At 44.2% G+C, this 25097-nt stretch overlaps 1 protein-coding gene and 1 non-coding gene across 2 annotated transcripts; one reads left to right on the forward strand and one right to left on the reverse strand.

Moving 5' to 3' along the window:
* The first annotated feature begins 1586 nt into the window (after nt 1-1586).
* On the forward strand, nt 1587-19210 carry LOC124603416 (translation initiation factor IF-2-like). Its single transcript, XM_047136394.1, has 2 exons — nt 1587-1993; nt 18968-19210. Exons 1-2 carry the CDS (start codon nt 1639-1641, stop codon nt 19090-19092), a joined length of 480 nt encoding a protein of 159 aa, XP_046992350.1. The 5' UTR covers nt 1587-1638; the 3' UTR covers nt 19093-19210.
* On the reverse strand, nt 10566-10640 carry Trnap-cgg. Its single transcript has one exon. It is a non-coding gene; the product is annotated as a tRNA-Pro (tRNA).
* Nucleotides 19211-25097: the final 5887 nt, after the last annotated feature.

Raw genomic sequence — 25097 nt, forward strand, 5'->3', positions numbered from 1 at the left:
CAGTGTAATTCTTATGGGTTTGGAAGAACCGTTTTGATTCATTTCCAGATTTCGTATTAGGATCTCCAGAGATGCCTTTGTATAAGGCATAATCGTGGAAACTGTTATGGGCTTCACAAGTACCCATTCACCTAGACGAACAATTCGCAGTTACGTTTTCACTATTCATTCTAGTTTGAATGGATATTGCACAATCTCTGCATTCACAAAATTATGTGTGTGTTAACAAGCAAACAAACCTCTTTTTTTTCTTATACGGACATGTCCGAAAGAACAGACACCATATCGATATAAGTATATAGTTCTGGCCATACCGGCCATGACCTTCCTCTTCTGTGCGGATGCACACATATTACCCGAACTCTTACGGAACTTGGTAAGAATGTCTTCCACGAGTAATGAGTGTGTTGGGTAGGGACACTACGAATGTAGTGTGTGGATATATAAGATCAGAATGTGGGTCTCGCGGGAGGCGTGCGCGAGATAGTCCCTGTAGTCGCGCCATAGTATGTGCGCTCGGTGGCTCAGATGGATAGCCGGCACGGCAGCTCAGTGTGTTCGGTCAGAGGGTTGCTCGCCCTCTGTAATAAAAAAAATTGAGTAAAGGAATCAACGATCAACTTCAGCGGATGTCTTGTGATGTCCGCCCAGATCAAACGCAACGAACAATACCGAAAAAAAAAAAAGATGAATAGATCGTCTGCCACGTAAGCAGGAGATCCCGGGTTCGAGTCCCGGTCGAGGCACACATTTTCACCTGTCCCCGTTGATATTTATTAACGTCTGTCAGCAGCTGAAGGTATTAATACATACTTCTAATTTCATTTTTTTCAGTCTCTCATTTCACTACTTGAATCCAATGAAGCCTGCCTAGATAGCCTATTCACTGTAACAAAATATTACATTACATGGACCAACTTAGCCACAGAATGAATATGAGCAATATTAGCCCATCTATCTGGAAAAAACTTGCAAAAGTTCGTCATGTTTGGTGCTGAGTTGTTCTTTCGTTGATTATACGCTTTGCGGAGAAACGTCGCACTGGAAAGACGAAATGGAATTTAATTTAATTTAATAACCAATTAGTAAACACTGCCACGAACATCTTCTACCAATTAGTGGACGGTATGTTGCCTCGTCAGACTGTACAGCCATACAAAACAATGTTCGAAAGATAAAAATTTGGCAAAAAATACGGAAATGATGCGTACTTGGAAGCGAGTAATAAACAACGATGACGAAATGCTTCTTATACTTTGGCTGACGACAGTTGCACTCTGAAAGTATCACACAACTGACCTTATCACAAAATGACTTCTGAATAGTGTAATGGTTATATTTATCTGTGACGATGACTTTCGCGAAAAACTGCTTCTAACCTTGAACACAGAGCTGACTGTGACTCACATCAGGTGGTTGCTTTGTAAGAAAGAACAATTCCCGTCAGCAGTGACAATACGAGATAGAGGAAAAAGCTTGCTTACCGCTTAGCTTAGGAATTTCTGCGTCACCGCCGAAGTTGTCCTCGTGATAACGTTGCTGATTGCAATGCCTTCCTTACTACAAAAGGAACTGGTGTTCCACTGGCCTTAGTTCTATAGGTTCCAGTAGCATCGGTCTCAACCAAATACTGCCGAGATGGCATACTTTTCAACTCTGATCACAGGTGCCTGTCTGCTGATTTTATGCTCAACTAATGCTACTGCTCAAGAGAGACAAGACGCTGAAACAGAGACAACGACTATGACTGGTGACCAAGATCAGACATCACCATTCGAGGGCAGCATTCCAGGAAGGCCAATAGATTTTGGCGGTCTTCTGCCGGGCTTGCCTATATTTGGAGGCGGCTTTGGACCTCTGAGACCTATAGGTGGCGGCATGAGGCCATGGATGCCAATAGGCGGGTCAATGAACGGAGGCGGTGTTCTTCCAGGATGGCCAACAAGCGAAACCACCAGCGGCGCAGATACTGCGGAAGCAGCGACAGCGTCAAGTATGTTTTCACAATAGCAGTTCTCTTCTCATTAAGTAATCTGCCATGGAAATTATTCTTAACAGACACTCTATTTTCGTCTCTCTTCTTCTTTACCGAGTTTACCACATATTCGTGTCCTCGCCGATTCCGCGGAGAACCTCATTCCTTATCTTATTAGTTCACTTAATTTTCAACATTCTTCTGTATCACCAATTCTCGAATGCTGCGATTTCCTTCAGTTTCGGTTTTCCCACAGTCCATGTTTTACTACCATACAATGCTGTACGCCAGACCAATTTTCTTAGAAATTTCTCGGGCGGAATGGCCGTGCGGTTCTAGGCGCTACAGTCTGGAACCGAGCGACCGCTACGGTGGCAGGTTCGAATCCTGCCTCGGGCATGGATGTGTGTGATGTCCTTAGGTTAGTTAGCTTCAATTAGTTCTAAGTTGTAGGCGACTGATGACCTCAGAAGTTAAGTCGCATAGTGCTCAGAGCCATTTTTTTCTTAGAAATTTCTTCCTCAAATTAAGGCCTACGTTTCATAGCAGCGGACTGCTCTTGGCCAAGAATGCCCTTTTTGCAGTGATAGTCTGCTTTTTATGCCCGCCTTCTGTCATGGGTTATTTTGTTGCCTAGGTGGCAGAATTCCTCTACTTCGTGATCAACCAAATGTTTCTTCGATTTACTCTCAGTCCATTTTCTGTGCTCATTATGCTGTTCATTCCATTCGACAGATCGTCACTCTCACTGAGGATAGCTATGTCGTCAGTAAATCTTATCACTGACATCCTTTCGTCTTGAATATTAATTCCAGTCCTGAACATATCTTTTATTTCCTTTATTGTTTCTTCGGTGTAGAAATTGAATGATAGGGGTAAAGGAGGACATTCTGTCTTATACCCCTTTTAATCCGAACACTTCGTACTTCATCTTCCACTCTTATTATTTCCGCTTGTTTCTTGTATGGATTGCATATAATCCGTCTTTACCTATTTTCCTCGGAATTTCGAACATGTACTATTTTACAGTGTTGAATGCTATTTTCGGCTCGACAAATCCTATAAACGTGTCTTGATTTTTCTCCAATCTTGATCCATTACCGACCGCAACGTCAGAACTGCCTATCTGGTGTCTTTACCTTTTCTAAAGCCCAAATGATGGTCATCCAACAGATTTTCAAATTTATTTTCCATTCTTCTGTATTATCTTGGGTGTTAAGAAACTCCTTCAGCCATATTGAGCTCTTGAGCATTTTGAGTACCTTGTAGGTACGGTAATCACAGCTGAGAAGTTATGTTGGGTATTAATGAAACGTTTCAGCTGTATTTACTTCTTTATTGTTGGATCAGTGCCGGTTTCTTGTCAGCAAGATGGATGCTTGGGATGTTGACTGCGCTATAATTCTCGCATTTCTCGCTTCTTGCAGTTTTCGAAATGATGACGTTTTTACGAAAGTCAGATGGTATATCGTCAGTCTCGCGCATTCTACGTACAAACGTGAATAGTCGTTCTGTTGCCACGTCTCTTACTAATTTTAGATATTCCGATTGGATGTTACCTATCGCTTCTGTCTTATTTGATTTTAAGTCTTTCAAAGCTCTGTTAAATACTGATTCTAATACTGGATTCCCTGTCTTTTCCCTATCGACTGCTACTTCTTCATCTATCATGTCATCAGACATGTCCTCTCCCTCATATAGGACGTCAATGTACTCTTTCCAAGCATCAACTCGCTCCGCTGCATTTAACATAGGAATTCCCATTGCAGTCTTAATGTTACATCCTTTGGTTTTAATTGCACTGAAGGCTGTTTTGATTTCTGTATATACTGAGTCTGTCCTTTCTTTCTACGTAAATCTAAATGCAGGTTGTCGGGGGATGCTAAGTCAAGTAAACGAAAAATGATTGTTCCAACAATTCGTCCTTTAGCTCGGTCAATTTTCAGATTATGGAAGGACCTCCCCATGTCATGATGACAAATTATTTTTTTCTTTTGCAATCCATTTTTTTTTTCATTTAGTCTGTTCGCCAGTCAGTTTCATCCATGACCTCAGAAAACTTTGGCCATAATCTTTATGGCTGTTGTAGCGAACTCCGCGCTGCTTTGGATCACGTTACAAGAATTTCATCCAGAACACTGACTGCTATTTCGTTTTGTCGTTAACTGGTGTGCCCACATTTCATCCATAGTAACAAATTGATGCATATATTTTTTTCCTTTCTTCCCTGAGATTATATTCTACAAATAAGTGCACAACGGTCCCTCATCTTTGGTCTTCAAGTATGTGAAATATCAGTGGAAACTAGCAATAGATATAGTTAATCACAGTTATAATTCGTCGTGACTTTTGGCCCACCCTGTGTAACACAGAAACTCGTTTCTGCATTTGCTTCTGTTCAACGTTAAGAAAGGCGTCATCCATCTTGCAGTAAGCGTTATTTATTTAATGTAGTACTCTTTTTCTTCCTATCTGTATACTATCAACTACGTATGTAAGGTCCGAGAATACTAATTATTAGTATCGCTTACTTAAGATTATAATGCTCAGATAGTATTAGGAACAGACAGTTGGTTAAAAGTGAACAGCAAAGCTGAAACTGGTAGCGAATAACGACGCTATCTTACATTCTGAGTAGAAAATTGGTCACAAGGATAGGTTAGTCGTCAATGGTGGTGGCTTATTTATGTACTAGAGAACTGGATAATGCCTAGCGAGGATAGCACGGATCAGAATGCGAATTAATCTGTGCTAAGGTAAGAATCAAAAGTCAGTTAAAAATAGGCAATCGGATGCTTTTATAAGTCACCTGCGCCAGGAGCTGTAGCGGGAGAGTGCTTCATAAAAAACTTGCAGAATCTCGTCAGTAAGAATGAGATTTTTCACTCTGCAGCGGAGTGTGCGCTGATATGAAACTTCCTGGCAGATTAAAACTGTGTGCCCGACCGAGACTCGAACTCGGGACCTTTACCTTCCGCGGGCAAGTGCTCTACCAACGTTTTTTTTTTTTTTTTTCGTAGCGGTCGCGCGGTTCCAGATTGAAGCGCCTAGATCCGCTTTTTTTTTATTTTTTTTATTTTTTTTTAATTTTTTTATATTTTTTTTTGTGAGATTAGACACTACCCCTTTTTTTTCACTTTTTTCCCTTAAAAAGCCCCTTAGGAAAATGGAACTAAAAAAATAAAGAAATAAAAAATAAAAAAAATAAAAAATAAAAAAATAAAAAAAAGCCTAAGTGCCACCGCCACTTGTCATCCTATAACAAAAAAAATCTGATCCACTTCAGGCGTTGGCTCCTGAGTAAGCCCACCCCAGAGAGCTGCCTATAGACCAGGGGAAGTATGGGAATCAAGATTAGGGCTATTCGTTGCCACTTTTTCTTATTTTTTTTTATATGATTACATTTAGGGAGCGTGTACAAGTGAGAATTCTAGTAACTAAGTGTTACAAGTAAGTGTTACAACAACAAAGGTGGCATAAAAGAGTAATCAAAAAAATAAAAATATTAACCACTGATGTAATTCTAACTAAAAGGTTCTTCAATAATGTAACTGGTTCCGCTTGGAGCCTTGCCATCGTTATCTGAAATCTCCAATAGCGCCTTTGAAGGGCATCTGCAGCGGAGGCATTCTGCTTCGCTAGTGCCTCAAGGAAAACAGTATCCTTGCAGCAGCTTGTCTCTTCCTTTGGTCATGGCTGACAAGGCAGAACGTTGAGCCGTTAGTGTGATGCGGCACAGCACATTAACCACAGCCTGGCACTCCCCAGCTGAGTGGGGGGTTAACGAAAACGCTGCGTAAATAATTTGCGAAGAGCGTACGGTATTTCGGTGTGCGTTCGAGGGCATTGTGAGCATTTTGTAGGAACCACCAGTAATCAAGCTGCTCTTTCTCTCCGTCGCTAAAGATGTAGGCGACGGTAAGTCCCTTGAACCATGTAAGCGCATGATATTTTGCAGCCGGAAAGTAAGTTTCATCGGGACAGAGTAGGGTCAGCGGGTCAATCATATCAGGTGTGACCCGGAGGTAACAAGTCAGTATCTTCTGTGTTAGTCGCCAAACTCCGGACGATGATGCGCAAGTAAAACGATGTTCATCGGTATCCAAAAGGTGACAATCTGGGCAATAAGGGGAGTCTGCCAGTCCAATAGTGTGAAGTCGCTGGCGTGTGGGATATTTTTTGTTGGCGATCTGATACCACTTCGAACGCACCGTGGATGACAGAAAGTGGTGGTGTATCGTTTTCCACACTCTTGGCCAGTGAACCGTAGGGTACTTGTTTTCCACCACGTTATGGTGAGCAGCCCGCAGAAGGTTGGTATAAAAATCTTTTGCCTTCGGTGGACGTGTGGCGGAGAGGTTCAAGCTGACATAGCTGTAATCAAGAATGAAGGTCGACACATGGGAGAGCTGTGGTGCGACGTGCGCAACCGACACCGGCGAGACGTTAGAGGCTGGCATCAGAACCTGTAGTAAACGACCCGTGAGAGAGGTATATTGACTTTTCCATCGTTTCCTCATGTTGCTCATGTAAAGGGCAGCTGCTCTCGCCCTGACGTTGACCAATCCCAGCCCTCCTTTGTGCACCGGGAGGGTAAGAGTGTCGTATCGTACTTTAAAGATATGACCTGCGGAAACGTAGTAACTGAAGGCCGCCTGAAGCCGGCGACCTATCTGCAGCGGTAGTGGGAGGACCTGTGCCACGTGGTTGAGTTTGGATGCTACGTGGAGGTTCAAGTATTCAACACGTTGTAGCTGATTCAAGTCCCGGAGCAGGTTCTGTCGCACCATTGCGCGTATGATCTGTAATAACCGTCGGTAGTTTGCTGCAGCTGTTTTACGTACATCTGTCTTGAACGTGATGCCCAAATATCGCAGATCAGAAACTGGTGGGAGGGGAGCGAGGGCTTCCGGTCCGAGACCACGCCCAATGTCCAACGCCGCCGACTTGTTGATGTTCAGAAGACTGCCTGCGGCCTGTCCGTATCGCTCAATCCAGGTGAGTACGCTTTGAACTTCGTCATTGGAACGAACCAGCAGTAGCAGGTCGTCAGCGTATGTCCTATAGCGAAAGGTGACGTCCCGCAGCGTGATACCAGATAGGCGGTGGTTAAGGCCCCCTAGGAGTGGCTCGAGTGCGATTGCATAAAGGTAGGTAGAAAGGGGACAACCCTGTCGTAGAGACCTCTTAATGGGTACTGGTCCTACCGTCCTTCCATTGACCTGGACGTGTGAGCTGGCTGCGGTCCAAAGACGCCGTAGGGTGTCGATGAGGCCCGGGGGGAATCCCATACAGTCCATCACTCGTAGGAGGAAGTTTTGGTGCACTCTATCAAAGGCGCGGTTGAAATCGACGGAGACGATCGCCGCTCTCAGACGGCACGCAGAAGCGATCGCTATTAAGTCCCTGCAGTCACCGGTGGCCATGTGTATGTTGGCTTCTCCCCCCTGCGACGTCTGTTCTGGAGCGAGGATCATCGGCAAAGTCGTCTTAATACGGCTCGCCATAATCCTGGTGAAAATCTTGTAATCGGCGTTCAACATTGTAAGCGGCCGATAGTCGTTAATCGATAGCCCTCCACCTGGCTTGTGTACTGGTATGAGGAGACCTTCTACAAACGCTGGCGGCACAACACAGTCTGGAGACATAAGTTCGCGGAACATTATAACCCAGCGAGGCATCATGATGTCACGGAAAGTCCGGTAGAATTCGATGGGCAATCCATCAGGTCCAGGAGATTTATTGGCCGCACCTTTGTCCACGGCGTCTTCGACTTCTTCGAGTGAGATTTCCTCTGTTAGTGCATTCACGGTAGCCTCGTCGATAGTACGTGTTATCTGCTGTAACACTTCAGTAGTGGCCTCGTCAGTGACGGTTCTTTCCTTGTAAAGCTGACGAAAATGATCCTCCACCGCCTTTACTATGGTTGCTTGGGTCGTACATAAGCGACCGTCGTGTGTCCTGAGTTGTGTGATTAAATGTTGACGTTGTCGGCGCTTATCCGCCACAACGTGGTGCATAGTGGGTTCCTCTGCAACCGTTCGGTCGTGCCGTCGTGAGCGGACTACTGCACCTTCTAGTCGACGCTTCGTCAATGATAGTATGTGAGCCTTGATTCTGCTTTGGTCATGTTGTCTCTCCGGGGAAGGGGGTAAGGCGTCGAGGTCCCTGAGTGCCGCGTAGTAAAAATCGAGGGTCTGTCGATGCCACGCAGTCACGTCCTTGCCATATCGCATAAGTGTCCTACGGATTGCTGGTTTGGCACAGAGGAGCCACCACTCCAGGGTCGAGGTGTATCGTGGGTGGCGGCGTTCACAGTCAGTCCACGTTGCTGCAACTTGCCGACGGCAATCCAGGTCCTGGAGATGAGTTATGTTGAGCTTCCAAAAGCCATTGCTGCGCCAGACTTGTTGGGGGCGTAGGTGTATAGTGCAGATATAGGCACTGTGATCGGAATAGGCTTGAGGCCATAATTCGGCGTCCACCACACCTTGTGTGAGATCTTGTGACACATACATGCGGTCAAGGCGGCTGGCCGAATGACTGGTAAGATGAGTGTGGCCAGAGCGGTTACCGTGGACTTTTTCCCACGTGTCGCACAAGTGAAGTTCTTGGATCATCGCACCCAGTTCCGGACAAGGCATGTAATGTGGGATTTGGTCCTTGGGGTGAAGTACGCAATTAAAATCGCCGGCGAAGACGCTGTGGTCGTATCGTCCAAGGAAAAGGGGAGCGACATCTGTGGAGTAGAATCTGGCGCGGTCGTGACGTCTTGTGGTACCCGACGGCGCGTAAACATTAATGAAGCGGGTGTTGAGTGCCGTAAATGCTATTCCTCGCGCGGAGGGAAGAAACGTGACGTCGGTAACTTCAATACCTTCACGCACTAATATCGCCACTCCGGTGTCTGCAGGGCTACCGGGCGTCACATGTGTGGCGTAACCGTAAAAGTGCGGGAGTGCAGTCGTTTTCACTTCTTGTAGGAAAGCAAAGTCAACTCCCATGGCTCGTATGGTTTCTTTCAAAAGTTGGATCTTGACAGGAGAACTGATCATGTTGATATTCATTGTCGCCAGGCGGTAAGCCTGGCAACGCGTTGTTTGGGCGAGGTTATCCATGTTGAAGTTGGAGAGAAGCGAACATCGGAAGTGATGTCACCCCCCGCCAAACGCGGTCCTCCCTGTGCTGCTTATGCTGCATGATCCGGCGGCGCCTCAGCTGGCCGCGGGTCGGGATCTTGTGTCTCGACGTCCTCGGCCCACGAAGCGGGCGCGGATGTCTGTTCATGTTCCATAGCCTCGGAATGTTGGGTAGTAAGGGACCGGGCGACTTCGCTGCCTGCACTGGTACCTTCCCGCTGCTCACTGTTTCTGTCAATGGGCTGATGTTCGAAAGCTGCATGTGTTTCTGTCTGTTCTGCAAGGTTGGAGTCAGTGGAAACAGCCCCAGCTTCGCGGCTGGCTTCTTGAGGGGTCAGTTGTTCTTCCCCGGCCGAATGCGAACCGCTGTGTTCCGACGCGGTCCGACGACGGCGCTTTCGGCGTTTCGGTGATCGCTGTTTCCGTACATGGCCTTCATTGTCAGAAGACGGCACTGACTCACGCTCCGCCGGAACAAACGCTTCGGTCGGTACAATAAGGGAATCAATTGCCATCTTGCCGGCGTCAACGTCTGTCGCGTTCGGTAGCTCCAGAGTCGTAGTACTATTTTCCACCACTGGCCAGGTCGGCGGATCATCCAAGTTTTTGTCCGTGGAAAGTGATTCTTGTACCGCTGAAGCGGTCGGCCGTGTCTGTTGTGTGGAGAACGTCGTGAGCGCCGCCGCGTAAGTCACGGGTAGAACAGTCTTCGCCGCTGGTGGTGCAACGTCCTTCGATGGGAGTTGTGTGATCCGACGCTGGAGGCACTCGGAACGAAGGTGTCCTTCTTTGCCGCATCCGGAACACGTCTTCGGCTGGCCGTCATAAATAACTATGGCCCGGCATCCTCCTATCTGTAGATAGGATGGCACGTGTCGTTGGAGATCTATGCGCACTTGGCGTACTCCATTGAGTACGGGATACGTCTTAAACTGGGTCCATTTTTCAGCCACGTGTTCGTGTACCGTGCCGTAGGGTCGGAGCGCCGCTACAACTTCTGCCGCCGGGAGTTCAAATGGAAGTTCGAATATGCGGATAGTCCGCAGTCCCATTGCGGCATGGCCAACCTCGACGTTGCCAACATTGCCATCTGCGTGGCAGAAGCGGAGTTCTTGTTTCATCTCACGAAGCACCTTGTCGCATGTAGTTTCGTTTATGAGCTTTACATAGACCGTGCTACTGACGATCGAAAAGTGAATGCCGACAATGTCGGCAGCCGGGATCTTGGCTTCCTCTTTTAAAAAGCGTTCGACTTCGAGCGCCTTTGGTCGGGTAAAGTCGTTCCGAAATGTGAATTTTAAGGTTGATCTTCTGTATTGGTTTGCCATGGTCTTGTAGCGCTACGGCGTCACGTTAGTGTCGGCCGAAGAAAGTAAACAAGGCGCGCGGGCTCTCTCTGACAGCGGAGAGCACACACCGCACGTCTGCTTTGCTCGGCTGCGAGAGCCGCACTGCCCGACCGAGACTCGAACTCGGGACCTTTGCCTTCCGCGGGCAAGTGCTCTACCAACTGAGCTACCGAAGCACGACTCAGGCCCGGTACTCACAGCTTTACTTCTGCCAGTACCTCGTCTCCTACCTTCCAAACTTTACAGAAGCTCTCCTGCGAACCATGCAGAACTAGCACTCCTGAAAGAAAGGATACTGCGGAGACATGGCTTAGCCACAGTATCCTTTCTTTCAGGAGTGCTAGTTCTGCATGGTTCGCAGGAGAGCTTCTGTAAAGTTTGGAAGGTAGGAGACGAGGTACTGGCAGAAGTAAAGCTGTGAGTACCGGGCGTGAGTCGTGCTTCGGTAGCTCAGTTGGTAGAGCACTTGCCCGCGAAAGGCAAAGGTCCCGAGTTCGAGTCTCGGTCGGGCACACAGTTTTAATCTGCCAGGAAGTTTCTCGTCAGTAAGTTCCCTGATCCCGCTGTTGTAATGGAGGTGGCTTCAACTTGCCAGGTATAGATTGGGAGAGTCATGCTATCAAAACTGGTGTCAGGGATTAATGTGCATTATTCTGAATATGTTGTTCGTTTCCCAGCAGATAACTTACTTATGAAGGTAGCGTCTGTGGCCTCCTAGCAAAACACACATCTGTTAACGAAGAAGATAGTATGAGCGATCTTTCGGCTGTGTGTAGCATACTATGATAACGGGTATTTCAAGAAATGTTAAGACAGGCAAGAAACTATTTTTTCTTAGCAAGTGTGAAATGTGAGAAATTGAAGAGTATCTGAGTGATTAACGAGAAATATTCAGCATTGAGGGTGAAGATGTGGAGCACAAATGGAAAAAATTAAAAATCATGTTTCAAGCTTTAGACAAGTATTTTCCGCGCAAGATCTTAAGGGATAAGAAAAACTCACTGTGGCTTAATAGACGTGTCAGAAACTGCTATGTAAACAAAGACAGCTTCATCGCAGATTTAAGAGAAGTCAGTACCTAGTTAGAAACAAAAACTGAACGAAGTGCAAATGAACGTAAGGAGAGCGAAGCCGGCCGAAGTGGCCGAGCGGTTCTAGGCGCTACAGTCTGGAACCGCACGACCGCTGGGGTCGCAGGTTCAAATCCTGCCTCGGGCATGGATGTATGTGATGTCCTTAGGTTAGTGAGGTTTAAGTAGTTCTAAGTTTTAGTCTCAGAAGTTAAGTCCCATAGCGCTCAGAGCCATTTGAACCATTTTTGGAGAGCGATGAGAGAAGCGTTCCATGAGTCTGGAAGCAAAATTTTGTCAAAGGATCTTACTAAAAACCCTCAGTGGTTTTTGTCTTACGAAAAATCAGTAATCGGTTCGAAATAATCTATTCAGTTACTTGGTGACCATAATGCCAACGAAAAGGGAAATGACAGAAAGACGGAATTGCGTCTTCCGAAATGGTTTGACCGCGGAAAGTAGTAATTCGATCACTCCTTTCAATCGTCGTACAAACTCTGAAATGGCAGATTGGCGATAACTGATCATAGAAAAACGACTACGATCGATTTTTAGTGAAAAGGCATCAGGACTAAATGAGATACCCGGAAGATTTCACTGAGATTATACGAAAGAAGTTGCTCCTCTGCTTCCAGCAGTTTATCGTACGTCGTTGGAGCAAGAAAGGGTACCTAGCCACTGCAAAAACTGCGGGCAATTCCCATTTCTAAGAAGAATCGTAGTTATAGATCTGTTTCGTTGACGTTAATCTGTTGTAGAATTATGGAACATGTTCTGTGCTCACGTATGACGACGTTTTTTGGAAGACGAGGATCTCCTCTGTAAATACCAACATGGATTCCGCAAACAGAGGTCATGCGAAACAGTTCGCTCTGTTCTTCCACAGCGCTGTAATCGTCGCTACCAGGTTGATGCATTGTCCTCGACTTCAGGAAGGCATTTATCATCCTGCACTGCCGATTAGTGAAGAAAATACGACCTTACCGACTTTTGGACGTGATTTACAACTGTATTCAAGACTTCCTGACTCAATATGTCACTCTTAACGCCCCAAGATCGACAGATGTAATTTCGGGAGCACTACCAGGAAGTGTAATGAGACTGTTACTATTTACGGTGTATTTAAATGATCTAGAAGAATGCTTCGGAAGCTAAGGCTATTCACGGACGATGCGGTTATCTGCAAGAATGCAACAACGCCAGAAGACAGTAAAGATTTGCAGAAGGACCCACTGAGAATTGATTAGCGGGACGGGGACTGGCAGCTGGCCCTAAACTTAAATAAATGTAACATATTGCGCATACATAGGAATAGAAATCGACTACCGTATAGCTACACTATTAATGACAAATTGCAGGAAACAGTAACTATTGTAAGTATTGTAAACTATCTAGGAGTATCTACCCGGATCGGCCTTAAGTTGAATGACCACATAAAACAACTATTAAGAAAGGCAGATGAGAGACGGAGATTCATTGGGAAATCTTAAGGAAATGTAGCTCATCCACGAAAGTAATGGTTTACAAGGTGCTTGTTCGACCGATTCTTGTGTATTGTTTGTCAATCAGGCACCCTTACCAGGTAGGACTGATGGAGAAGTAGAGAAGATCCAACGAAGTCCGGCGCGTTTTGGCAGGGGATCGTCTAGTCCAGGCGAGAGCGTTGCAGATGTGCTCAACAAACTCCATTAGGAGATACTAAAAGAGAGACGTTTTGCATCACGGAGAGGTTTAGCGTTGAAATTTAGAGAGTACTGTCCAAAAAGATTCGGACAGCATATTACTTCCATGGCCATGACTCTAAAGCACTATGGGATTTAACCTCTGAGGTCATCCCTAGACTTAGAACTACTTAAACCTAACTAACCTAAGGACATCACACACGTCCATGTCCGAGGCAGGATTCGAACCTGCGACCGTAGCAGCAGCGCGGTTCCGGACTGAAGCGCCTAGAACCGTTCGGCTACAGAGATTGACGTATTACTTCCACCCACATACTTCTCGCTACATGACTACAAAGAGGAAAATTCGAGACATTACAATACAGAATTTTTTTGTTCCCACGAACCATTTGTGAATGGAACTGGGAAAGGAGGGTCAGTTAGTGGTACCAGAAGTGCCCTTCGACAGCCACAGTCAAGTGGCTTCCAGATTACTGATGTAGATGAACACATGGTCCGCTTTCGTCTGTGGTTGCTGGTTTGGGATGTTCTTTCACATGGATCACCTTCGAAAGAAGTATGACCACTCTTGATTCGAGCTTCCCATATCGTAACTGTTGAAAATGGTGCAGCAGGCTCTTTGGGACCTTGTATTCCGTTGTCAACTTTGGACGAATTCCGAGGGAATGAAGCATCCACTAAAAAATATTTTATGATTGGAGGGTATTTTCCTTTATCAATTTAAATAAAACATACGTAACATAACTGTATCTGCAAAATTATTAAAAAATTCTCAACGTCCAAGTGACATAAGGCTTTGGTTTGGTTTCTGTACAAAATGTGTAGACATGTACTGTTTTTAGGCTTTTTCGGAAGTAGTGTCTTCTTCTTTAGTGGAAACTCCACAGTACTTCGACGAGCCAGTTCCTACATTTACCACGGCAAACTCCAACTCCACGCGCAAGAAATTATCTAAATTGTTCCAACGTAACACAAGAAAAACTTCATTTTTGTGAATGATATATCTACGTCTGGCCAAGAAATTTTCTATAATACAGCATAATTACAAGCAACTAATTTAAGATACTTTCAGAATTACTAGATTCAGAAACTTTATCTGTTATAAGGAAACGGTAGTGAACTGTACTTATTTTTCACGAATATCGCGTTATAACTTTTTACGCATTTTTACGAAAGTAAAAAGGATGAACATCGTAATTACAACTTAGTGCTTCGCAATGCATGAAACAACAGATAACAATTTCCTTCATCTATCAACATGTACAGTCTGTTGACCTGTAGTCTCTGATTCAGAGTTATACATATTTTAACTCTTACCTTTGTGTGATACATGAGGCGTAACAACATTACGTACATATCGTGACACTTTCTCCGTAATGCAAACCCAGACAGTATTGCTCTACTATCAGCTTTGCAAATGTGTTGTCCTACTCATCATCATTTCATCCCCATCGACGCGCAAGTCGCCGAAGTGGCTTCAAATCGAAAGACTTGCACCAGGCGAGCGGTCTACCCGACGGGAGGCCCTCGTCACACGCCATTATTATTACCGGTCCACAAGTTGACCAATGTGGCGTCGACTGAAATAAGACTTGCACTCGGTGGCCGAAGTTCCCGGTATGGGGCTTCCCGGCCAACAATGCCAAATGCTCTTTTCATTTCTTCATTACTCCAAAGGTTTCACGACTGACATATAACAACGTAGCGCGCTTAAGTAGAGAGAAATGTATGATTAAACGATTGCAGAATTGTAGCTGGCAGCTACCATATCCATTAAATTCTGGGAGCATGCGTAAAGAATGACTTACAGCGAAACGATTACATAAAACTAGTCGCAGATAAGGATCCCCAGGAGACGTAGTTCGCCCACAATCCTAGTCGACCAGTACTTGAATATTGCTCGCCAATCTGGAATCAGTGCTAGATAGGATTGATGCAGGAAATAGAGAAGATCCAAAGAAGAGCGGCGTGTTTCATTACAGGCTCATTTTGTAAGTGCGGAAGCGTCAAGGAGATACTTGGCGAACGCCAGCGGTAGACACTGCAGAGGAGGCGTTCTGCATGATTGGATGGTTTATTATTAAAAGACAGTAGATTGCTGGAAGAGTCAGCCAACATAATACGTCTTCCTACGTACACCTCGCGAATGATGACTGAAGTAAAATCAGAGAGATTCGAGCTCATACAGAGGCTTTCCAACAATCGTTCTCGTCACGAACAGTAATGAAGAGAAGTGACGGTGGTGCAAAAAGTACGCCCCGCCACACTCCACAATGCGGCTTGATGAACACAGTTGTAAAAGCAGGTTTAGATCCCATTATCAAAAATAGCGAATACCAATTTTCGTCATGCATCACGATCAGGAACACAGAACAACACAAAGAATTAGTTACAGACCAAATTCTTCGTTCGTCAGACTCCACATAATAAGTCCTACGATTTGCTAGCTAGCTTGGTCAGACATAGATTCCAAAATTGGATATTGGATTTTAAGATGTACCCAGGAGCAGATGTAGAATCTGATCACAATTTAGTAATGATGAAGAGCAGACTGAACTTTAAGAAAATCGTACAGTAGAATAGGTGTGGAAGAAAATTGGTTACTGAAGTATTGGACAAGTATGAGACGCAATTGAAGCTCGGTAACGATGTAGATACTGCGGGAAGGAGTTCCAAGCTCGACAGTTCGGTTGAAGAGAAGTGAACATTCCTAATCAGACCAATCACGGGAATTGGAGAACCAAACATAGGTACTAGGTAGGTGACTGAGAAGAAACCTTGGGTAACAGGAGAAATAAAAAATAGATGGACGAAAGATGGAAAACAATACAGGGATAGGAAAAGATCATACAGCAGTATAAATCGTTAAGGAATGAAATAAAAAGGAAGCACAGGGAGGCAAAGGCGAAATGGCTGCAGGAAAGATCTGAAGAAATAGTAAAAGAAATGATCGTCGGAAGGACTGACTTAGCATGCAGAAAAGTCAAAAAAACCTCATGTGAACTTAAAATCAAGAACGGCACCGTTAAAAGAGAAATGAGAGCTCAACTGTTAAATGCAGAGGAGAGAGCAGATAGGTGGAAAGCGTGCAAATAAAACCTGCATGAGGGCAAGGAATCAGAATTTAATAGAGCTTTTGAAGACTTACACTCAAAAAAGGCAGAATGGATAGATAACAGATGACATTTCTAAAATCATGGGAGTAAGTGACAACCAAACCGCTTCATTCTGGAACCGCGAGACCGCTAAGGTCGCAGGTTCGAATCCTGCCTCGGGCAAGGATGTGTGTGATGTCCTTAGGTTATTTAGGTTTAAGTAGTTCTAAGTTCTAGGGGACTGATAACCTCAGATGTTAAGTCCCACAGTGATCCGAGCCATTTGACAACCAAACGACTATTCATGTTGGTGTATAGAAACTATGGGACTGGCGACGTACCGTCGGACTTCCGTAAAAATATCATCCACACAATTCCGAAGATAGCAATGGCAGGTAAATGCGAGAACTACCACATAATCAGCTTAACAGCTCATGCATCCAAGCTGCTGACAAGGAGAATATACAGAAGGCTGTAAAACTGAAGATATACCAAATGATTTGGCCTTAGGAAAGGTGAAGGCACCAGAGAAGCTGTTGTGACGATAAGTTCGATAATGGAAGAAGACTGGAGAAAAATAAAGACACGTTCTTAGGATTTGTAGACATGGAAAAAAAGCCTTCGACAATGTTAAATAGTGCAAGATGCTCTAAATTCTGACAAAGATAGATGTAAAATACTGGAGAAGACGATAATATACAATGCGTACAAGAAGTAAGAGAGAAAAATAAGACTCCAAAATCAAGAAAGAAGGATAAGAGAGGGACAGTCCTTCACCCCTACTGTTGAATCTATACATCAAAGAACCAATGACGGAAATAAAAGAAAGATTCAAGGTGGGATTGAAATTCAGGGTGAAAGGATTTCGATGATAGGATTCGCTGTTTGCTTTCCTAGCGTCACCTAAGGTAAAGAAAAATTATAAGACATATTGAATGGAATGAACCGTCTAATGAGTACAGAATATGGACTGAAAGTAAACTGAAGAAAGACGATGGTAATGAGAAGTAGCACAAATGAAAATAGCGAGAAACTTAATATCAAAAGTGGTAATCTCGAAGTAGACGAAATTAAGGAATTCTGCTACCATAGAAGCAAAATATCCCATGAACGGACGGAGCAAGGAGGATCTAAAATGCAGACTAGCAAAGAGAAGTGTCTAGTATCAAATGTAGACCTTAATTTGAGAAGGAAATTTCTGAGAATGAGCACTTGCATTACAGCATTATATGGTAGTGAATCTCGGACTGGCAGAAAATCCCTGCTTTTCCGCAGAATCGGCGAAGGAAGGAATATGTGAAGATCACTGACAAAGAAGGGGCAGGATGATGGGACATGGGTTAAAACATCAGGGAATAACCCCAGGACAGATAGTGCCTGTCAGGGATTTTTCTTTGATGGGAAAAATGGAAGAGGGTGCACTCATATGTGTGATGCCAATTGAGGAGCTGTTTAAGTGAGAGCGGCTAGAAAGTCTGGGAAGTTGACTGTGGTTTGCATAGGTGTGTGTTGATCTTATGCCTATCTATACCGCATCCGAATGATGACACTGGCAGACGATGACACGGCAGTCGGTCGGCATTGAAGGGGTCGAAAGGGCCTTGGCTTTTTTAGGTACGCCGAAGGACGGATGAGGCGGGTTTGCAGCAAAACAATTTTGACGTTTAGTCATCATCGTTTGGAAACGTGTCAAAGTGAAGGCTATTAGAGATGTAACATTACTTGACATTTTATAGCATTACCTGACATTTTTCGGCGGAATGATTGAATGAGGCCTTGCAGTATAAACAATATCAGAATAACTGCAAGTGATATGGAACCTGAATCAGGATGTATGACTGGAGATGTGAACTTTGATCATACCGAATTCAGATTTATATATAAAACTTCCTGACAGACTTAAATTGTGCGCCTTTCCGGGACTCGGATCAGGAACATTGCCTTTCACGGGTAATATTCTTACCTTCTGAGCACCCAGGCACGACTGTGTCGGAGTCCGTACTCGCAGCCTTATTTCAGCAATAAGTGTCTCTTACACACCAAATTTTACAGAAGTGCTCCTCCATACCTCGTCGGGCTAGCACTCCTGGAAAAGGGGTTGTTGCTTAGAAACGACTCATTCACAGTCTACGGGATTGTTTCCAGAACTAATTCGCTCTACAGAAGTACGAAGGTTGTTAAGTCGTTCAAAACAGTGCCCCTTTAGTCCCAGAGTAAAAGTTTCATTCTAGAAACAGTCAGCTAGTCTGCACAGCATCCTTTGTGCCAGGAGTGCTGGTGCCGCAAGGTATGCAGATGAACTTCTGTGAAATTTGGAATGTAGGAGACAGATACTGCGGATGTAAAGCTGCGTGGGTGGGTCTTGAGTCGTTCTCGAGTTAGAGCTCACTGGTACAGCACTCACCCAAGAATGGCAAACGTCCCACCTTCATGTCCCGGTGCAGCATACAACTTTAATTTCTCAGAAAGGTTCAAAATATCGCACAGCCCGCTTCAGAGTGAAAACTTCACTCCATATGAATATGCCTTGTGCGTCATATATCTGCGCTACGGGACTTCCCTGTGTTTCACGATATAATCTTAGTGATCAGGAAGTTACTGCAGAGGGAAATGCATACGTCCTATAGTAAATTTACTTGTCCGTCAACTTGTTCCAGGCTCCCGAACAGGCGAAACTCGACATGCTGGCTCCAGACACAGGGAGAGCTCTCCGACAGCGGCCCGCGGCAGAGCAGCCAAAAGCCGGAAGTCCGTCAGGCGCGCCAGGGAGCGCAGAGGGTGAGCCACTGCACTGCATTGGGAGCAACTGGTCGAGCGAAATGGTCTGGAAGATGGCTCAATGTAACCACGTTCACACTTTTGCTTACGATATTTAAATAAAGGATTGCGTACTTCTTTCAGCCATCTAAATTTGTTGAATGCACCCTTTATTGACTTCCAGGAAAATAGAACTTTCGTATTTGACAGATAAATTATACTCCTTTCCGTGTCAGGGGACCTTTTCGCAGTAATCCTTCATCACTTTCCTTCCCCATTTCCTAATGCTCGGTTAGGGGTCGTCGTCTCCAACTCTTCCTTCTTATATCGCTTAAGAACATTCTTTCTCCAACAGCCCTCTTCGCCTAGGGTTCTTGTATTCTGAATAAAGTGAAATCTTCTTTACCCTCACTGAAGAGCTAAAGAAACGTAACCTGCCTAATATCGTGTAGGGCCCCCGCGCACACGCAGAAGTGCCGTAACACGATGTGGCATGGACTCGACTTACGTCTGAGGTAGAGCTGGAGGGAAGTGACACCATGTATCCTGCAGGGCTGTTCATAAATCCTAAAGAGTACGAGGGGACGGAGATCACTTCTGAACAGCACGTTACAAGGCATCCCATATATGCTCAGTAATGAACTTAGAAGAGTGTTCCTGGAGCCACTCTGTAACAGTTCTGGACGTGTGGGGTGTCACATTGTCCTACTGGAATTGCCCAAGTCTATCGGAATGCACAATGGACATGAGTGGATGCTTACGTACGTGTCATCGATCAGAGTCGTATCTAGATGTATCAGGGGTCCAATACCACACCAACTGCACACGCCCCACGCCAGTAAAGAGTCTCCAATAGCTTGAACAGTCCCCTGCTGACATGCAGCGTCCATGGATTCATGAGGTTGTCTCCATACCCGTACGCGTTCATTCGCTCGATACAATCTGAAACGAGACTCGTCCGACCGGACAACATGTTTTCAGTCATCAAGAGTCTAATGTCGGTGTTGACGGGCCCAAGCGAGGCGTAAAGTTTTGTGTCGTGCATTCATCAAGGGTACACGAGCAGGCTTTCGGCTGTTTTGATCATATAGGGAGCAGCATCTGAAATAAACAAAAACATTTTCATCTAGAAGAGATTCTGGAAATATTTTCCCAATATCCTCATTCAAAAATCTGGCGATCGCAGACTGATTTACTTTTTCAAGTTCTTTGCAAGCCGCTAAATAAGAAGAATAAGGCTCTTCTTTTAAAGCACTAACAATTAAATTTGCAATGTAACGGCCACAAGTGTCTGTAGTTTAGTCAACTGAAATCCACATAATGCTGTCCATGAGTTCATTGCGTATTTCTTCCAGAACATTTACGTAAATTGTCGGTATGTAATTTTTACGCAATGTTGATTCATCTGGTATATTTTGATTCAAGCAATATTTGTGAGGGAAGCCTTTGAGGGTAAGGTTTGTACGTTTGTGAAGAAGAATATTGCTTGCAATGATAGCTGCACATAAATCGACGTTAAACCTATTTTTTTGGTTGCCTTTGGACAAATCCCTGCTATTGCAACTTGCTGTTGTCAGAAGTTGTTGCCGTGGTCTTTTCTTCTGTAGTCCTGCATTATGAAGACTTGTCTTGACATGCTGGTCTATTTGAAACTTTTTTGCACGAAACGTTTTTCTCGCAATCTCGACAATATAAAACAATTCAGTCATATTAAATGTTCCAGGATGGTCAGCTATGCACGAAACGACGTTTCCCTTTTCGAACGGCAAGGCGCACGACACGTAGCACACTGCACGTCGTAAACTCGTTCAACTGTGTACTAGTAAATAGAAGGCTAAACTGAAACAGTGGACGTGCGGCTACAAGCTTGCGTAGTTTAATTTAATTGTTGCCGACGGGTTCGGTATGACAGCGGAGGGGATTTACCGGGGGCGCGGGCATCTAAATTATTTCATCTAAATCATCTAAATTCTTAAAATATTGTCAAAATAGAGCGAAAATACGCATCTTCATTAGTTTTAGTTAAAATATGCAATAACCGGTGAAAGGCAGCCAAATATGTAAATGCATATGCAACATGCAAATGCATATAATCTAACCTCTAACCATTACCCTCGAAAGTAGTTTCGATTGCTGGTCCTCCTCCAGTTGGTACCGTCTGAATCAAGCCGTGATCTTCGTACGACACTCGTGGTGAGGAAAGCACAGTGATATCTTCCTCCTGAGGGACAGATTACCGTGCCTGTAAGACTACCAGACATGCGCCAATGATAAACGTTACCAGGATGCTGTTCATTGCTGTCAAGAGTCAGACTCAGTATACGTATCTCTGGAAGACAACTGTGATAGTGAAGACGAAGGAATGGCCACTCGGTTGTATAGGAAGTAAATGTTCCTGTTTAGAGAGGTAGTCATCAAGCTAAAACTGAGAATAATTAGCAGTTTCGTATTTGTGGAAAGCACACATCTGCCCAGCTGCAACTGTCGTTTATCTACCGCTATTGCAGCCGAGTCTAGCGACTCACCTTCTTTTAATGAGAAAATGTAACCTGTTTGGTAGAACAGCTTGATTACGAACAACGGAAATTGGCACTGTACTAGACAGGCTTAAAAGCAAAATTTTTTTACGAAATTCCACTGTTATAAAACGGCATGAGCGGTATAAAATGATTTGAAATGATATGCAGAATACAAAATGAGGCATGCATTTCAAAACTTTACAACATTTAATTTTACTCTAGGTTAGGTTAATAGGTTCTTCATGTAGGTACTACAATCAGAAGCGTATTTAAATTAACGATCATTTTCCATCAAACTGCATGTGTTAACCAAAACTTGCGATTATAACTCATTTTTGAACAACGTTGTCTTTAATTATTCAAACTGTTGACGTGCACAAGATATGTTTGCACAAAATATTATCAGATCATAATGATTGCATAGTATGGTTTCCTGTAGGAGTGATGGCTGTTAATTCTGGAGCATCCGTGTACACTGGACAAGACTATTAGTTGTACAAATGTCTGTTAGGCTCTGTTGTTTATCTCCATGTCCATATTTAAATGAATTAAAATCGAAATCGCCCAACCGCGGTCGATAATCAAAGTCATAAACAGCCTCAGACAAAAAAAATATTTTCGAAAAATTGTAGGAGCGTTGCAGCTCTTGTCTGTGATTAACCTTGTAAGAAATGTAACGAGGACCGCCATGTTTTTCTCTCTCTCCATTTCCATGTTGTTATTGTTTTATTTTAATCCTTTTGAAACATCGCTGTTTCATCTTCAGCATAAAGCACTAATATTGATGCGACGTATGGTCAGAATAGTATTCCGCTGTCCGCTAATGTCAGTGCCTTGAAACTCTCTGTAAGTAATTAATAGTATAAATATATCTTAAAATCGTAATTCATCACTCTGTCTGGGATTCACATATAAAAAGATCAAAAGGTCACATTTACTCAGGATGTACGAGATCTGCAGTAACAGCACTTGGGAAGCAAGACATGACCGCATCTCCATCAGTAGGCACGAAGATAGCGGGGAATTTGAAACTGGAAGAAAAGACTAACATCCTGAGTCCACATTACAGAGTACATCAAATGTATTCGCAGTTGCGAATGTGGGAATCTTTAGCTGTATAATGGAATGACGAAAATGAAAATTTGTAACTGACCGGGTCTCGAACGTAGATTTCCCGCTTCACGGCCAATGGAATCTTCCATATGTCGTCCTCACTGCGTCACAACCTGTACTTAAGAGCACACATTGTGTAATTCCCGTACAGGGGACAACATTTTTAATTGAAAGTTGCTGCCTCCTATCGGCGGATAAATACGATACTGCAGCACCCGTGTTGATTAGAAGCACGAATAAATCACTAAAAGGAACACGTGTTAATTTCCACATGAGAGGGTAACGTTTTATTTTAATTACGTACGTTTACGTTCCAGGTTACAAACCTTGCTCAGTATGACGACCATCTACATCCACGACAGCCAGAAACGCTGTAGAATACCATTCACAATTATTGTTCACAGATCTTTTCGAACGGTGGACTACGGAACGTTCTGCTTTCGTGACACAGCCTGTGCACTGCGTAAAACTGCACAATGCTTCCAGGATTCTCAGCCATGGCAACAGAAACTCATTCAACAGTTTATATCGCAATTTGCCGTCGCGCTCTCTCAGGCGGATTTCTTCGTAACATAGCGCAATGCGCAGATGAGTCACATGTGGACGCAGACAGGCCCAGCGATGCCTCACACAGAGCATCCCAGAGTGTCCCTGAGAGCTACAACTCCAAAATTTTCTTGGTTTTCGGAAAGATCAATGTGTAGTTTTTGTTTATTTAAAATAGGCGAGGAATAAGGAAACGTAGTTGTAATGATATTTTAATCAATTTCTGTAATAATGCATCACATCACCAACAAGTTTAAACTTGCTACAATTAAGAGCAGTTTTGAGCCACACTGACTCATTTATTTTGCGATGATTTCTGGTCCTCACGATCAACGGTGTTGTAGACGTGAAAAACGATCTCCCCATGTCTCTGTTGTACACCTCACTAATCTGAAAGATCCGATAAGCAATAATTTCTCAACTATTGAGAGACTCAAGGCCTGCTACAATGGTTACATTAGGACAACGTACTATAGTCCCAGTAACCCAGCCATTACAAATATTGATTGGCATCATTGTTATCAAAAGTAAAATTCATTATGCATCCACTGAGAGCGATGCAATGTCCCTTCGGAGATGGATACATGTCCGAATGAGCACTGAATCGTGCTTCTGAACAATACAAGCACTGCAATACCGTAGAGTAGAGGGTCGTTATAATCAATCTTTCGCTAGATGATGGGCTGACCCCATGAAAAACGAGTGATCGTAGTACAATGAAACTTTGTGGAAACATTTCTAAGGACTTGTGGAAGAGAACTTTCGAATCATGTTCTTCAACACTGGTGCGGAAAGAGGACCTTTCCGTATTGCTTTAAAGAGACGATACTCGCGGAGGGCAACAGTACTGTTACTGTTGTTTTGATAAGAGAGCTTTACGAGTAAAGCCCTACTCACCTTGTACATACCCATGTTGACTGCAATTGTAATGCAAACTGCGTCTCAGTACCGTTACCGGCACCTAACAGGATGTCATGACATTAACACTACTTACAATGCAAATCCTGCAGTACTCACCGTGAATATCATTCCTATAAAACCGGGTACCCATGTGGTAAATCGTTTTTCGTCTACACTTGCTCAAGCAGCAAAAATTTAATTATACAGAGGTTACGAAATTCATGGGATTCCTTCTAAGAATTTGTAGGATCTCCTTTTTCCACCCTCAGTTCGTATCATCGGCTCTTATCAACTGAAATCGTGACTCAACTGACCTAGCTACGGTTTTGCAATTGTGTAGGGTCTAACTGAAATGATCATGAGCCGAGAAGAGGCGCTGCAGGCGATGCGTTGATAGCAAAGGCACGCGTGTTGGTTGTATGCTGGCGAAGCCCAATACGCCAGACTTCGCCGCACTTTCGAAACGGACGTATTGGTCGTACGTCCCACATTAATTTCTGCAATTTTTCAAGCAGTGTTGCTTGTCTATTAACACTGACAACTCTACGCATACATCACTGCTCTCGGTCGTTAAGTGACGGCCCTCGGTCACTGCGTTGTCCGTGGTGAGAAGTAATGCCACACTGTGGTATCCTCGGCACAGTCTTCACACTGTGGATCTCGAAATACTGAACTCTCTATTGATTTACGAAATGGAATGTCGAAAGCGTCCATCATTATTTGGGAACATGGCTGTAAATGCTCTCCAAATAGACGAACATCCAGTCCATTTCATGTAAACGCAGCCTACAACACTGTGGAGACCCGAAGAGCATGCACAGGTAAGATTTGTCACCAGTAGGTTCGAACAACACGTAAGTGTTAACTGAGATGCTTCGGGAACTCGAATAGGAATCCCTTGAGGGAAGGCGATGTTCCTTTCGAGAAGCATTATTGAGAAAAGTTAGAGAAG

Source organism: Schistocerca americana, chromosome 1, assembly GCF_021461395.2.
Source record: "Schistocerca americana isolate TAMUIC-IGC-003095 chromosome 1, iqSchAmer2.1, whole genome shotgun sequence".
Taxonomy (NCBI): domain Eukaryota; kingdom Metazoa; phylum Arthropoda; class Insecta; order Orthoptera; family Acrididae; genus Schistocerca; species Schistocerca americana.